Source organism: Ahaetulla prasina, chromosome 9 (assembly GCF_028640845.1).
Source record: "Ahaetulla prasina isolate Xishuangbanna chromosome 9, ASM2864084v1, whole genome shotgun sequence".
Taxonomy (NCBI): domain Eukaryota; kingdom Metazoa; phylum Chordata; class Lepidosauria; order Squamata; family Colubridae; genus Ahaetulla; species Ahaetulla prasina.
Window position 1 is genome coordinate 14054518 of NC_080547.1, and position 15878 is coordinate 14070395.

General features: G+C 46.4%; 1 protein-coding gene and 1 non-coding gene across 2 annotated transcripts; both read right to left on the reverse strand.

The window, feature by feature from the left end:
- Positions 1-2070: 2070 nt before the first annotated feature.
- On the reverse strand, positions 2071-14392 carry HSPA8 (heat shock protein family A (Hsp70) member 8). The gene is made up of 9 exons (XM_058194626.1): positions 14267-14392; positions 10152-10362; positions 8282-8487; positions 7896-8048; positions 6805-7360; positions 5804-6006; positions 5076-5274; positions 3283-3515; positions 2071-2467 (listed from the first exon to the last, which is right to left on the reverse strand). The coding sequence occupies exons 2-9, from the start codon at positions 10354-10356 to the stop codon at positions 2282-2284; spliced, it is 1941 nt and encodes a 646-aa protein (XP_058050609.1). The 5' UTR covers positions 10357-10362; positions 14267-14392; the 3' UTR covers positions 2071-2281.
- On the reverse strand, positions 5562-5661 carry LOC131204106 (small nucleolar RNA SNORD14). The gene has a single exon (XR_009156533.1). It is a non-coding gene; the product is annotated as a small nucleolar RNA SNORD14 (small nucleolar RNA).
- Positions 14393-15878: the final 1486 nt, after the last annotated feature.

The following is a 15878-nucleotide window of genomic DNA, read 5'->3' on the forward strand; positions in this document are numbered from 1 at the left end:
AAGCGAGTCGCATCCGATTTTACAACTCTTTCTGACCACGGATTTGTTGCTTTCCCATCGATTGTGCTTGTCGGGAAGCTGGCTGAGAAGGTTACAGATGTGATTTCAGGATGCTGCAGCTGTCGTCATATAAGACACGGCAGTTGCCAAGCATCTGAATTTTGATTTAAGGGATTGTGGAGGGGGGGATGCCGCGATGGTCACAAGGATGAGGACCAATTGTTAAGTCACTTTTTTTCCCCCAGCATCGCTGCAACTTCAAGCTGTTGCTAAATGAATGGTTTTTAAGCTGAGGTCTAAATGTCCCAGCACGGACAGCACCTGGTTTGGGCTTAGAAACTAGACTGGGAAAAACAAAATAAATTCTTGACAAAGGAAAGGCTCAAAACTCAGAATAGCAAGCGTTGGAAGGGATCTTGGAAGTCTTTTAGTCCAACCTGTAACATTTCAGACCAATGGTTATCCAACATCTTAAAAACTTCCAGTGTTGGAGCATTCACAACTTCTGTAGGAAAGTTGTTCCACTGATTGTGTCAGAAAATTTCTCCTTAGTTCTAAGTTGCTTCTCTCCTTGATTAGTTTCCACCCATTGCTTCTTGTCCTGCCCTCAGGTGCTTTGGAGAATAGCTTGACCCCCTCTTCTTTGGGGCAGCCCCTGAGATATTGGGACACTGCTATCATGTCACCCCTAGTCCTTCTTTTCATTAAACTATTTTTCATTAAACCGTATAAAGATTCTGCCTAATTCTGAACCAGGGACACAGAATTAAGCAGCAAATTTCTAAAAGCTTTAGATTCTATTTAACACCATGTTGCTTATTCATGCATTTGGAGTTAAGTATTGATCTAGCGCTAAAAAGACTCTGAATTCTATCTATGTGGGTAGCAATGACCCGCTTCTAAGTGCAAGACGAGATGATGCGGTGACTTTCATTAGCAAGCTGTTTTCTGCTTGGTCCCACTTTGAACTTCTTTGGACCCCATGTGAAAAAAATCCCATTTCAAACCAAAAGCAGAGATAAATAAATAGGAGTCTCTTGCTATTAAATTTGAATGTCATCAAAACAAAGACGACTTGAGATTTTCTTAGGGGCATAGACAATTAAATCTATGGCTCTGTATCTAATTTCTCTAATTTGGGGCATGCCATGAAATTCCCGTTCATATGTTCATCTCATCTTGGATAGGTTCTGTATTCCAATTCGTTTTTGTAATCCCACATTCAATGCCCTTTAAGCATTCAGAAACCCTCATTAGAAATCCAGGCCAAAACTGGTGGATTAATTTGCTTTACTCTATTATACATCTAGTCAATAAACTTACTTCAGACTAGCACAAAAGGAAGGGAATAGAAAAGTTTTTTCTTAACAAAACGTACAAACTTAAAAAATTTATTTTCCCTCTGAAACCAAGCAGTTTCCTGTTCAAAAACCAGGCAGGCTGGTCCCTTTTGCCCAATTTCAGGTTAACTTAAACCCAGCATTGGCACATACTTAAAGGTCTTGGCAATTCTATCCAAACCATGCATTATGGAGGTTTATCTGCAGCCAGAGATCTCCTTAGTATCGTGGCCTTTTCTGCTATATTATCATGTCGGTTAGTTAGCCAAGCATTTCCTCAAAGTTGTCATCACAATCTAGATTGGTTTGTTTGAGTTTGAACCTTTGTAGAGTTTTGACTTCCAGATTCTTCTAGAGTATGGATTCATAGCTGGTTGGCTATGGGATTCTGAGAGTAAAACCCTTACAGGTTCCAGCTGTCAAGATTTGAGAAACCCAGATCTAGATTTATGGAGATTCTCAGCCATCCAGGTCATGGTTGTCCCAAAGGTACTTTTTTCAAGAGGCAACTGGACTTTCTGGTTTTGCTTTGAAGACATTTCGTTTCTCATCCAAGAATGAAGATGAGAAGCTTCAAAGAAAAACAAGTCCAGCTGCCTCTTTGAGAAACAAGAGATCTAGATTGCTGCACAACCCAACAGTTGGGTACCATTCATTCAACATCAGGGGGTAGAACTTCCCTTAAAGGTGCCCAAAAAGAAAGGTTTAAAAAAAAAAAGAGCAGAACAAGTTTCACATTGCCAATTAAATAAGTTTTATTGGGATTGGAGTTACATATTCACTTGTTCCTTATACAGTACTGATACTGGTAAAGTGCAGTGTTTACTCCCCTTTTCCCCTGTGCACATATTCAAAGTATCAAGAATGCCCTTGTCGTGGTCATCAGTCCTTCAAGTTCTGAAGGTGGCCCCCCATGGAGTGCCAACGTCTTTGGGACCCCTTCAGTCAACCTCCTCAATGGTTGGTCCAGAAGATGCTCCTCCAGAGGGGGGTGCGCCACCCCCAGGGAAGCTGCCAGGCATGCCCCCGGGCATCCCTCCAGCGCTCTGGTATAGCTTGGTTATGATGGGATTGCAGACCTTCTCCAGTTCTTTCTGCTGGTGCTCAAACTCTTCCTTCTCAGCCGTCTATCAAGATACAGGGGGAGGGAGAAAATGTGTTAAAAACCTCAGGAAGGACTAGTCCAGGGGTCTCCAACCTTGGTCCCTTTTAAGATTTGTGGACTTCAACTCCCAGAGTTCCTCAGCCAGCTTTGCTTAAAGGGACCAAGGTTGGAGACCCCTGGACTGTAACAACAACTTGCAATTCTGAAAAGCATTTTTAAAAACCCAGGAAGATCTCTCTTCCACCAGCAAAGTATTGATCTTAAATTAGTGATGCCCCCTTGTTGCTGCTATTGTAGCAAGTAATGGCCAGTGGTGGGTTTCAAAATTTTTTTTTACTACCTGTTTGGAGAAGGATACTGTAAACTCTCCATTCCCACCCCACTCTGGGGGGAAGGATACTGCAAAATCTCCCATTTCCTCCCGATCAGCTGGGACTTGGGAGGCAGGGCCAGTCAGAATATCAGTTCTCCTGAACTATTCAAAATTTCCGCTACTGGTTCTCCAGAATTGGTCAGAACCTGCTGAAACCCACCTCTGGTATAATGACTCAAAAAAAAAGTTGTTTTTTTTTAGAGTGAGGCTGGGACCAAAATTCAGCCATTTTCAAACTTAATTGGAAAGAATGTGATATATAAACCGCAAAAGGGTCGCTCAGACATCCAAGGAAGTTGTGGCCAACATAGGTCTTTTCAAACCTTCTGGTGGAAACTACGAATGGTTTTGGATCCTTCATCCTTGCGACCCCCTGAAGTTACCCCCTTTCTTTTGACAGCTGCGTCATTGGGCAACGCCAATAAACCTCCTACAAAGAAGGTCCCCAGAGTTTTGCCACAAACCTGATTTTTATCCAGCCAGTTGATGATCTCGTTGCATTTGTCCAAAATCTTCTGCTTGTCGTCGTCGTTGATCTTCCCTTGCAGCTTCTCGTCCTCCACGGTTGCCTTCATGTTGAAAGCGTAAGATTCGAGGGAGTTCTTAGACGACACTTTGTCTCTCTGCTTCTCGTCCTCAGCCTTGTACTTCTCAGCTTCTTGGACCATACGCTCGATGTCTTCCTTGCTGAGGCGACCTAGGGAAAGACGAGAATCCTTAGTAATTTCCTTCCATGCCAAAACACCTAATAATGTTGTGCCTCGTCCGCTTTCCCCGCAGCCGGGCCCGTCTTATCTGCTTCCGAACGCTGAGGAATGTCCTCCCGGCCCCAGCCCTGGCTCCATGCCCAGACAGGCCGAGGAAGAAGCGCCCCCAGCTCTGGCTCCATGCCCAGGCAAACGGAGCAACTAGACCCCTCCTCCTCCCCCACAGCATGTGAGCCTGAGGAAGGTCAATTACCAACAGCTGCAGACTGGAGTGACCCTCGCTTCAGGAGAATTGATAGGCGGCGGCAACAGAAGGAAGGGAGGGGCAGGTCTGGGTAAGTGCTGAGTCATGGAGCCACACCCCATGGCCTATATAAAGGATCTGCTTTCTGGCATTCTCTGAGTCAGGCAAAGTCTACCTTATCTTGCTGAAGTCACTTTCTGGTCTCCTGTCTGCCTTGATAACTTTGCTAGGACTTTGACAGAGCTGCAGAGGCACGCGTGATTCGGATTTCCCTGACCCGGCCGTCAGCGGAGGAGTGGGACACAACAAATAAATCCGAATTGTGGTACTGTTTGAAGCAAAGCCATTCCTGAATATTTGAATAGGAATGGCGGACAGACCAAGAGCTAACTTGTTAATCAAGTTTTATTCATGCTGCCCAGTTTTGGTTGGATGAGGGCGTTAAAGGATAAGCTTTCAGAGGCCCATCGAATATGTCAAGGCAAATAAAATACAGGTAGTCCTTGCGGTCAGGCTTGGAAGCCCTTCTGTTCTGTCCTGTCCTCTCTCGCCTTTTGTTGGGGGTGTTGCTTGGAACCCTGACATACAACTGTTCATTGAGTGACCATTCAAAGTTACAACGGCAGAGAAAAGTGACTTATGGGCATTTTTCACTGGTGGTGAAAAATGGCTGACGACTTCCAAGCAATAAAGGAATGAGCTGGAAGGGACCTTGGAGGTCTTCTAGTCCAGCCCGCTGCTCAAGAAAAACCTATACCATTTTTTTTTACATTTATATCCCGCCCTTCTCCGAAGACTCAGGGCGGCTTGCAGTGTGTAAGGCAATAGTCTCATTCTATTTGTATATTTACAAAGTCAACTTATTGCCCCCCCAACAATCTGGGTCCTCATTTTACCTACCTTATAAAGGATGGAAGGCTGAGTCAACCTTGGACCTGGTGGGACTAGAACCTGGGGTAATTGCAGGCAGCTGTGTTTTAATAACAAGGCTTCTTACAGCCTGAGCCACACCGCGGCACACATTTCAGATAATGTGACTGCCTCTAAAAGGTAAAGGTTCCCCTCGCACGTATGTGCTAGTTGATCCTGACTCTAGGGGGCGGTGCTCATCTCCGTTCAAGCCAAAGATTTCTCCATGGTCATGTGGACGGCTTGACTCAATGCCAAAAGGCGCACGGAACACTGTTAGCTTCCCACCAAAGGCGGTCCCTGTTTTTCTACCTGCTTTCGAATTGCTAGGTTAGCAGAAGCTGGGACAAGTAACGGGAGCTCACCCCGTCTGGAGGCTTCTTTATGGAGCACTCACCTTTGTCATTGGTGATGGTGATCTTGTTCTCTTTGCCTGTGCTCTTATCGACAGCCGAAACGTTGAGGATGCCATTGGCATCAATATCAAAGGTGACTTCAATCTGAGGGACACCTCTCGGAGCTGGAGGAATGCCCGTCAGTTCAAACTTGCCCAGCAAGTTGTTGTCCTTGGTCATTGCTCTCTCCCCCTCGTATACCTGAGAAGACAAGCGGAAAACAGAAGAGGTTTAGGCAGGCCTGAGCTAAAGCCAAGCTGTATTCCCAATTGTGGGAAATTTCCCCACTTATGAGAAAAGCCTTTGCCCTCATTTTTGAAGTCTATATAGCCAGACCGGTGGGAAGAAGATGGAAGTTGTTAAGTCCAGCTACTAGAAATATCTATTAATAAGCGGACTCCAATTTCCCAGTTCTTAGTGCTTAAAAAGATACCGCCCTGGAGGAAGAATAAAAATAAAATCAGGGGCCTTTTGACTCAGGGAGTTGGTCGCTCAGACATCCAAGGAAGGTAATTTAAGCCAACATTGGTTGTTTTTTCCAACCTCTGGTGGAAACTACGAATGGTTTTGGAACCTTCATCATTGCAACCAAAACCTTGGGTCTTGGTGGAGATCCAAGAGGGAACGAATGACACTGCTCCTTAAGCACATTTCAGCAATCGCCGATAAACCAATTTCCCGCCTCCCAAGACCACCACAAAAGAAGACCCCCACTGTGGGTTTCGCGTACCTGAATCAGCACCCCTGGCTGGTTATCGGAATATGTGGTGAAGGTCTGAGTCTGCTTGGTAGGGATCGTGGTGTTGCGTTTGATCAAGACTGTCATGACGCCGCCGGCGGTCTCAATACCCAGAGAGAGAGGAGTCACATCCAGCAACAAAAGGTCTTGCACGTTTTCGGATTTGTCCCCGGAAAGAATTGCAGCTTGAACGGCTAAGGAAATAAAAAAGATATTAACAGACGTGAATATCCTATCCAAAATATCCCGACAGACAATTCTGCTTTTTTGCATAGAATTTTCATCATTATTAAATCCTGGCTGAAGTCATGAAGGATTTTTAAGGATTCCTTTAGATAAGCTAATAGAAATTCATTCATAGATCCTTTAGAAGATTTACCGTATTTTTCAGTGTATAAGACGCCCCCTCCCACCATATTTCATGTACTTTCTTGTAGTAAGCACACCACTGTGCAGAAACCATCTTGTTAAGAGTAACGCAACAAGAACAGGAAATGCACCACAGGAACAATAGAGGTGAAACCTAGAGTGGCAATGTGATACCGGAAACAATTGCAATAGAGGGGAATGACCTAGAGCAGGGGTCACCAACCTTGCAGATCTCAGGGACCACTAAATTCCTAATTTTAAATCCCGTGGACCACTAATATGATTTTTAAAAAAAGGTAAAATAGTATTTAGTGCAATATAAAAAATGCAAATGATTTTTCTGCGGACCACCAAAATTTTTTTCAAGGACCACCGGTTGGTGACCACTGATCTAGAGCTTGCATGTAAGTTAGAGGCTCATCTGGTATGTGAGGCCTTCTCCATACCAGATAAGACGCACCTCAATTTTCAAGCAATATTTTAAAGAAAAAGTAGCTTTTATACACGGAAAAATACGGTATCTAATATTAAAGGAGCTGTGTTAAATGCAGCAGCCACCAACTCTGCAAAACATTTGACCGTCCCCAAACGACAAAAGACGGGAATTGTATCCCCCCCGTTACCTGCTCCGTAGGCAACGGCTTCATCGGGGTTGATGCTCTTGTTGAGTTCTTTGCCGTTGAAGAAATCCTGAAGGAGTTTCTGGATCTTGGGAATCCGGGTGGAGCCGCCAACCAGCACGATGTCGTGTACCTGAGACTTATCCAGCTTGGCGTCCCGCAGCGCCTTCTCCACGGGATCCAGCGTGCCGCGGAACAAGTCGGCGTTCAGCTCTTCGAAGCGAGCGCGGGTGATGGACGTGTAGAAATCGATGCCCTCGTACAGGGAGTCGATCTCGATGCTGGCCTGGGTGCTGGAGGACAAGGTGCGCTTGGCCCGCTCGCAGGCGGTGCGCAGACGGCGGACGGCCCGCTTGTTTTCGCTGATGTCCTTCTTGTGCTTCCGCTTGAACTCGGTGATGAAGTGGTTGACCATGCGGTTGTCGAAGTCCTCGCCCCCCAGGTGGGTGTCTCCCGCCGTCGACTTCACTTCAAAGATGCCGTCTTCGATCGTCAGGATGGAGACGTCGAAAGTGCCGCCACCCAGATCGAAGATCAGCACGTTCCTCTCGGCACCGACCTGGGGGCAAGGAAAAGGAAACCGTCAAACCCTGAAGCTAACCTGGCTGAGGCCATCTTGCCAGTCTTCATAGTTGCCACAAGGCGGAGTGGGTGGGGGGGGGGAGGAGAATTAAGACAGCTCAGCTTGGCTGTCAAAAGAAGTTCCTGTGGGAACCAAGGACATTTTAAGAGGTGGCTGGAAAGAGGAGTAGGGTAACCAAGCAACCAGCTAGCACCTCTATTGAACAATGTGACTGATGACTTGGGGTGGGGGGGAAAGAGGGATCTTTCATTTAATTAGGTGAAAGATGCAGGAACTTTCAAGACTCGGTTTTCACCAGTTGTGTCAATATGATGCATCCAATAAATTGTTCTTTGAGGAATCTACCCGCCTTGCGAGTTCTACTTTCAATGGGTGCAATACTTGGAAGGCTGACAGGAACATGGGTCAATGGAAAAACCGAAGCCAGATTCCACCCCACAAGGGATTTAGGATTCCCCGATATCCTAGCTACGCATTTAATATTTCCCAACCTTCAGCTTCAACCACTCACTTTTTTGTCCAAGCCATAAGCAATAGCAGCTGCAGTTGGCTCGTTAATAATTCGGAGCACGTTGAGACCAGCAATGGTTCCGGCATCTTTTGTAGCTTGGCGCTGGGAGTCATTGAAATAAGCTGGGACTGTAACCACGGCATTTGTAACAGTCTGGAGAGGGAGGAAAAAGAAGTTATCTGTAAGTTATAAAGTAAGCGCTTGAGGTAGCGCATCTCAACTTCAACAACTTTTTTGAGAGGTGTAGACTTCAAACTTCCTGGCTGAGGAATTCTGGGAGTTGAAGTCCGCACACCCCTTTTAAAGGTTGATAGAGAAACAGCGCCGCAGGAGCCCACTTTTAAATTGTGACTCTTTGCTTCCCCCATTTCGTTCAAAGAGCTCACCTTTCCTAGATAGGCCTCTGCAATCTCCTTCATTTTTGTTAGCACCATTGAAGAAATTTCTTCGGGATAGAAGCATTTGGTCTCTGCTTTGTATTCCACTTGGACTTTGGGCCTGCCAGCATCGTTCACGACTGTGAAAGGCCAATGTTTCATGTCCGACTGAACGACGGCATCATCAAATCGGCGGCCAATCAGACGCTTGGCATCTATTCGAGACAGCGGAAGATGTTATATGTGCCCTTTTTAGTTTAAACTGCTCCTTAACCTCTTCATTAAAATGCGCAAATTAAAACACATGCTGTACGAGCTTAAAGGGCACCTCTTAAAAATCAAGCCAAGGTTGCAATTTTGTGATTGTATAATTGACAAAGGCGGGAAAAACTACCAAACTCTGAAATATTCCATTTTCAAAACCTGTTGTGTTCACACGAGGCCCTGAAGAATTTTAAGAGGCGTGGTGGCGCAGTGGTTAAGAGTGCAGTACTAGAGGCTACTTCTGCTGACTGCCAGCAGTTCGGCAGTTCAAGTCCCACTGGCTCAAGGTTGACTCGGCCTCCCATCCTTCCGGGGCGGGTACAATGAGGAGCCAGATTGTTGGGGGCAAGAGGCTGACTCTGTAAACCGCTTAGAGAGGGTTGTAAGGCAATGTAAAGCGGTATGCAAGTCTAAGTGCTATAAATGAAGTTCCCACTGCTTCACTAAACAGAATCTGATTATCACTTTTGGTGACTGAATGTTAGAATTGTTAGAATATGTTAGAAATGTTAGAATAGAAGGGCCTCTGTGGCTCAGGCTGCTAATGCAGTCTGTTATTAACAGCAGCAGTCTGCAATTACTGCAGGTTCTAGTCCCACCAGGCCCAAGGTTGACTCAGCCTTCCATCCTTTATAAGGTAGGTAAAATGAGGACCCAGATTGTTGGGGGCAATAAGTTGACTTTGTATATAAATATACAAATAGAATGAAGACTATTGCTAACATAGTGTAAGCCGCCCTGAGTCTTCGGAGAAGGGCGGGATATAAATGTAAATAAATAAAAAAAGAATGGTGCCAGAGCAGTGAAACATTGGTCACTGCAATTATCTATATTAGGGGTTTCCAACCAGGGTGTGTGTGTGTGTGGGGGGGGGGTTAGAAGTTTCAAAATCATTGTGTATATGCATAATTAAAAAGGTAAAGGTTCCCCTCGCACATACGTGCTAGTCGTTGCCGACTCTAGGGGGCGGTGCTCATCTCCGTTTCAAAGCCGAAGAGCCAGCGCTGTCCGAAGACGTCTCCGTGGTCATGTGGCCGGCATGACTCAATGCCAAAGGCGCACGGAACGCTGTTACCTTCCCACCAAAGGTGGTCCCTATTTTTTCTACTTGCATTTTTACGTGCTTTCGAAACTGCTAGGTTGGCAGAAGCTGGGACAAGTCACGGGAGCTCACCCCATTACACGGCAGTACTAGGGATTCGAACCGCTGAGCTGCCGATCTTTCCATCGACAAGCTCAACATCCTAGCCCCTGAGCCACCGCGTCCCTATATGCATAATTATATGCACATAATTATTTACTTTTATAAGGGGTGCGAGAATATATCAGAAGAGTTCTAGGGGTGTGGGGTATAGAAGAAGTTGGGAGCCCCTGATCTATATCAGGGGTCTCCAACCTTGGTCCCTTTAAGACTTGTGGACTTCAACTCCCAGAGTTCCTCAGCCAGCTCAGCCACAAGTCTTAAAGGGACCAAGGTTGGAGACCCCTGATCTATATTGAATGAAAAGCTGAAGGCTTGTTAGACAGCATGTTTATAGGTACAAAGGCACCCCCCCTTCCCTTAAATGCTGCTCTTTTCCACATAGTAACCCTTTCTTGAAACATGTCTCCTTACCAAAGACTGTGTTTGTGGGATTCATTGCCACTTGATTCTTTGCGGCATCACCAATGAGCCTCTCGGTATCTGTAAACGCCACGTAGCTTGGCGTAGTCCTGTTCCCCTGGTCATTGGCAATGATTTCCACCTTGCCATGTTGGAAGACCCCAACGCAGGAATAGGTGGTGCCCAGATCAATCCCGACGGATGGTCCCTTAGACATGGTGAACTGCAAAGGTTAAAAACAAAAGACCAGTCATTCATTGAGACGGAACCAGGCTCTCTTGGTTCCTTGCAAACTAAAACAGCGTTGTTCAATCTGGGCACGTAGAAGAGGTCAGGCTTGTCAACCCCCTAGAATTCATAGGCGGCCATTCAACCCATGAAACCAAAACTTTGCACCTTTTAAAGATGTCTGGACTTATGAAGGAGAGGGGAATTGAGAGTGTGATTATGTGCGGAGTGACTAGAGATTATAATTTAGGAATTATTTTGGATTATGATTGTTAGTTTTGATACCCTGCATTTTGTTCTGGGAAGTCGGGGTGGGGGGTAAGGGGGAGGGGAATTGGGGAGTTGAGGGTAGAGATGGAGTGATGGTTAATGTAGAGGGATTATTGAAGATGTATAAATATAATTAATGTAGGATCGAGTCTGCCCAGTTACCATTTTAGAACGGTGGGGAGGGAGAAAAGAGGAGAGAGTAGGAGGTAGGGAAGAGGAGAAGAGGAAGGTCTGGAAAGTAGAAGAAGGTAGAAGAGGGAGAAGGAAGGTGGAGGGAGGAGAGGATGTAGATAAGAGAAGGAGAGGAAGGTCTGGAAAGTAGAAGAAGGTAGAAGAGGGAAGAGTGTTAAAAAGGGGGGTGGTGACTGGGCAAGCCCGACTAATTGTATATAACTGTACATTGGATGAGCTGTTTGATATGATTGTAAAAATAAAACTTTTTAATGAAAAAAAATTAAAAATAAAAATAAAGATGTCTGGACTTCTAATGCCTAGTATTTCCCCAGTCAATGAGGTTGGGGATGGTTGGGAAATTCTGCTGAGTTGCAGTCCCCGAGACCTCTAAAAAGGTGCAAAATTTGGTTGAAACCATCTTGACTAGAGTCGGTCTTTGAATGAAATTGAAAATGCTCAATTTTTAAAAAAAATATAAATAAGCTTTTAATTTTATGTAATTTATCTGAATATACAAAGCAACTATATTGAATTCTACTGTATAGTAGATATTAATGCAATATCAGGGATTTTCAATTCAATTGTATAGAATGTGAAGGATGTGCATTTGCTTTTATTTTTATAATTATAATGCACGCTGAAGATGGCATTTAATTTCATTGTGTGAGGTGCAATGACAAGTAAACTCACCTAAGCCCTCCCCACACCTTTGCCATCTTGCAAAGTAGGCAAATTATATATATTATATATGAAATTGGGAGGGTTGGATATGGATATATCTATCTATCTGCGCATAAGCGTACCAGAGTGCCTACTGTCCCCATTTATATGTAATCATTTTGTGTGTTTATGGCTGTTTTGCCTATTTATATCCTTTTATTTGTGCCAATTTGTTTTCATGTGTCCATGATGAACGTATCTTTTCTTTTATGTACACTGAGAGCCTATGCACCAAGACAAATTCCTTGTGTGTCCAATCACACTTGGCCAATAAAAAAATTATATTCCATTCTATTCTATACTGTTCCTTGTTTCCTTATACTCGTTGACAAAATAAGTAATAAATACACAGAAAGTGTTTTCTGGAAAATAAGACCTGTCCCGTTTTTGGTTTTGAACCCTGAATTGGCCTTATTGTCATGTGCGCTAAAGCCCAATTGGACCTATTAGGGGATGTCTTCTTTTGGGGAAAACAGAGTGGGTATATCTATAGATCTCTCTCTCTATATATATATATATTATTGTAATATACATTATATTTATATATATATATATATATAAATTACATAAAATATGTATATATATATATACACACACACACACATATATACATACATATATATACATATATATATAACATAAAAATGTGTGTGTGTGTATATATATGTATATATATATATATATATATATATATATATATATATATATATATATATATATATATATATATATATATATATATATATATATATATATATATATATACACGGGAGAAAACCCGAACAACCAAAGACCTATATACAAACACCCGTGAAAACCTCAGAAAACAAATATATATATACATATATACACACACACACACACACACACACACACATACATTTATACACACACACACACACAAAACCCTCCCCAGAGCAGCCGACCCAAAAAGGGGAAACCAATTTCAGAACCTTGGAATACAGTCAATAATCCCAGTCATTTTCCTCCTCCCGTTCTGCGCATCCCCGCTTCCTGCATGGTGTTTCATTCATTCATTCATTCATTCACCCGGCGGGAAGGACCACGTGGCGTCGCCCCTGGAGGGCAGCCCCGTGGAACGGCAAAGAGGGGGCGGGGCTTCGGGCCAACCACGTGCTGCGCGGGCCCGGAAGAGCGCGCCGCTGAGCACGTGCCAGCCAAGAGAGCAAGCAGCTGGCAGACCCGGGCTGCCTCTTTTTTTTTTTCCCTTCCTCCCCGGGCGAATGGAGGAAGGAGACCCGGCTGCTTCTGCTGCTGTGCTCCGTCTTCCTCTCCCGACTCGAAGGCAGACGAGGACCCGGGTTTTTAAGCAGCCGGGGAAGGTCGTTGAGCTAAAGCCGATCCCCCCCCCTCCCGCCTTGTTCTAAACCTCGCCTGCTTTTTCTCCCTTTTCAGCCGCATCGCTTAATGCAGGGAAAAAGCATTAAAAGAAGATAGCAAAAGGCTCCTTTTATGCTACGTTTAACGTTCAATTAATTCCTCGCTCGCTTAAGCTTCCCAAAGGGCGGGTCCCGACGAGAAGCCGGCCTTTTCCCACCCCCGGATTGAAAGGATTTGTAGCTTCGGATTCAATTGGGCGGGGGGGGGGAGAGAGAGAAAGGGAGAGGAAGAGAGCAGCAGTTTTTCTCGCAGACGTTGCGTTACCCAGCTCGGTGACCTCATCAGGGCTAGAAAGGGGGAGTTTGCGGAGTGAAAGGGGGAGAGAATAAGGATTATGGGAGGGGGGACCTTTCTGAAGTGGGGGGGGGTTCTCGCAGACGCTTTGTTACCCAACTAGGTGATATCATCAGGGTTGGGGGGGGGTTTCGAGAGAGAGAGAGAAAGGGGGGGAAAGAGGACGGACTGTTATGGGCTTTCTGAGAGTGGGGTCCCCCCCTTTCCTCGCAGGCGTTTCCTGACCCGACTAGGTGGCCTCATCAGTGCTTCGAAGGAAGGAGCCTCGTGGATGAAATAGGAAAAAATGAAATCCCACCCCCGTTTATTTAATTGGGTCACGAAACGTCTGCAAGAAAGAAAAGAAAACCGCGGGCACCCCAAGAAACCTTCAAGACAGGGAATAAAGGGCTTGAGCCCCCCCCCCTTCCTCTCTCCAATCCAGGCGGAAAAATGAGGTTAATCGCCTTTAATCGCCCCATCGGCTTCCATCCCATCGTCGAGGTCGGTGGGGGAGGCAGCGATTTTCCAACGCTTTGGCCAAAGGCTTCTTTTTCAATGGGGGGAGGGGCAAGTTAGCCCCCCCTTTTTTAAAAAAAAGGGGGGCTGAAAAGCAACCGTGATGCAATGGAAAAAAAACCCGGGTTTTTTTTGCAGGCGCTCTTCCCACCCACCCTTTTCCAAGCAGCCTGCGGGAAGGTGGTTTCAGACAAAAGACTCAGCCAGGAAGGGAGGAAAGAAAGAAGAAAGAATGGAAGGAAAAGGATCCAAGGCCGGAAAAATGCAGGTCACCTTGAGAAACAGCGCAAGAGGAGAAGGAGAAAAAAAAAATGAAGGCATCTCTCTTTTATCTGCATTGCACCCAGCATCCCTAATTCGTTTTATACTTTTAGCAAAAAAAAAAAAAAGGAGGGGGGGAGATCAATAAAACCCAGCAAAAATTACAAAAAAAATAAGATTTTAATTTAAGAATCCCCCGAAAGCTGCTTTTCAGCCATTGCTGCTTCTTTCCTTCCTTCCAAAGCCTGCAAGAAAAAAAAAAGAAAGAAATAATAAATTACCTGTTTCGCCCGCGCGGACCAAGCGATAGAAAACACGCCACGAGACCGGGCAGAGTAGAAAGCGGCTTTCCCGGGCCGGCCCCGCACCTTATATACCTCTGGAGAACCTTCCAGAAGAGTTACGCCTCTTTCCGGCCAGCTAGCCAATCCTCGAGGCCCGCAGGCCGGCCTTTAGCCAATGGCCGCCGCAGCCGCTCGTGACGTAACAAAGCCGGGGCGGGGGGGGGAAAGAGGGCGGGTCAGGGAGGCGCGTGAGTCAAGGGGAGCCGGCCGGCTTTTTCCTTCTTTCTTCCTCTTTCCTTTTTTCTAGAACGTTCATCCCTCCCAGGAGCGCGAGCGAGGGAGGGAGGGAGGGAGGGAGGCGGTCTCGAACTCGATGACGTCTCCGGGAGCCAATGACTTTCCCTCACGGCGCGCTTTATTTGCATGAGCAGGCGAGACAAAGGGAACGAGAGAGAGAGAGAGAGAGAGGGGGAGGAAGGACGTTCGACGCCTCGGGTTGCTCTTCCCTTTGTGTTCCGAGAGGGAGCCAATCGCTTCTCAGAGTGGCGTTCCACGATTTGCATACTTTGCCCGAAGGGCGGGGGGTGGGCAGCGAGAGCCCCCCACCCCCACCTTTTGGAGAAGGGAAAGGCAGGCAGGCAGGCAGGCAGGCGGGGGTGGGAGGGAAGAGAACGTTCCGTGTTGGGGGAAAAACGATGAAGACTTACCAAGGAGCCAATTCGAACGCAGCGTGGGTCGACCCGAGAGGCCGCTCGACCAATCAGGGCGCGGGGTGAATCGGCGCACGCGCGCGGCGGAGGAGGGAAAGGCGGTGGGCGTGGCCAGTCAAAACCGTCTCTTTGGAGGATTGCTGAGGAGAAATCCGTGGACAAAATGGCGGCCGAGCGAGCTGCCTTGCGGTTGCTGCAGGGCGTTGGCGAAAGGCCACGGCTGGGGTTAGCGGAGGACGAGAGCCGAAGCGGCTCGACGAAAGAAACCCGTGTGTGTGTGTGTGGGGGGGGGACGAAGCCGCGAAACGCCTCTTTCCCGGTTCGCGCCGGGAAATACTGAACTTGATACTGGACTACAGCCCCCATAGTCCCCGGCAGCAACAGGGGGGAGCCCGAGATGTGGGGGAGCTAACCCAGAAAAGCCCAGTTGCCTCTTGAAAAAAAAGCACCTCTGGGGTTAAGCTCGCCGGGTTGTCAAAGCCCCCCGTAGCCGTAAAGCGAGGGGAGGGGGGGCACTCTGCTCATGCTCAAGGACACTCTTGCCCTGAGAGGCGTTTTAATGAAGGCCGCGAGCGCCTTGACTTGCAGGGAAAGAGTTGCTTGCGCAATCGATTTCCTTCAGTCAAATCTGCAGAGATGACAGGCGCCATGTGGCCTCTCCTGACCCCCGAAAGGATTTTCCTCCTCCTCCTTAATCCCAATAGGTGGTGATTGGCCAAACTATTTCAAGAAGCAAAGGCAGATTTCCTCCTCCTCCTCCTCCTCTTCTATTTTTTAAGCCCAAAGATTTGCAGAGACAAGGAAAAAAATGGGATGCTTCCTTCCCACCCTCCCAAGTGGGCAATGAAAGCTGGCTTTCAACCCAAAAAGCAGACTGGATCATACCGTGTTTTACCCCA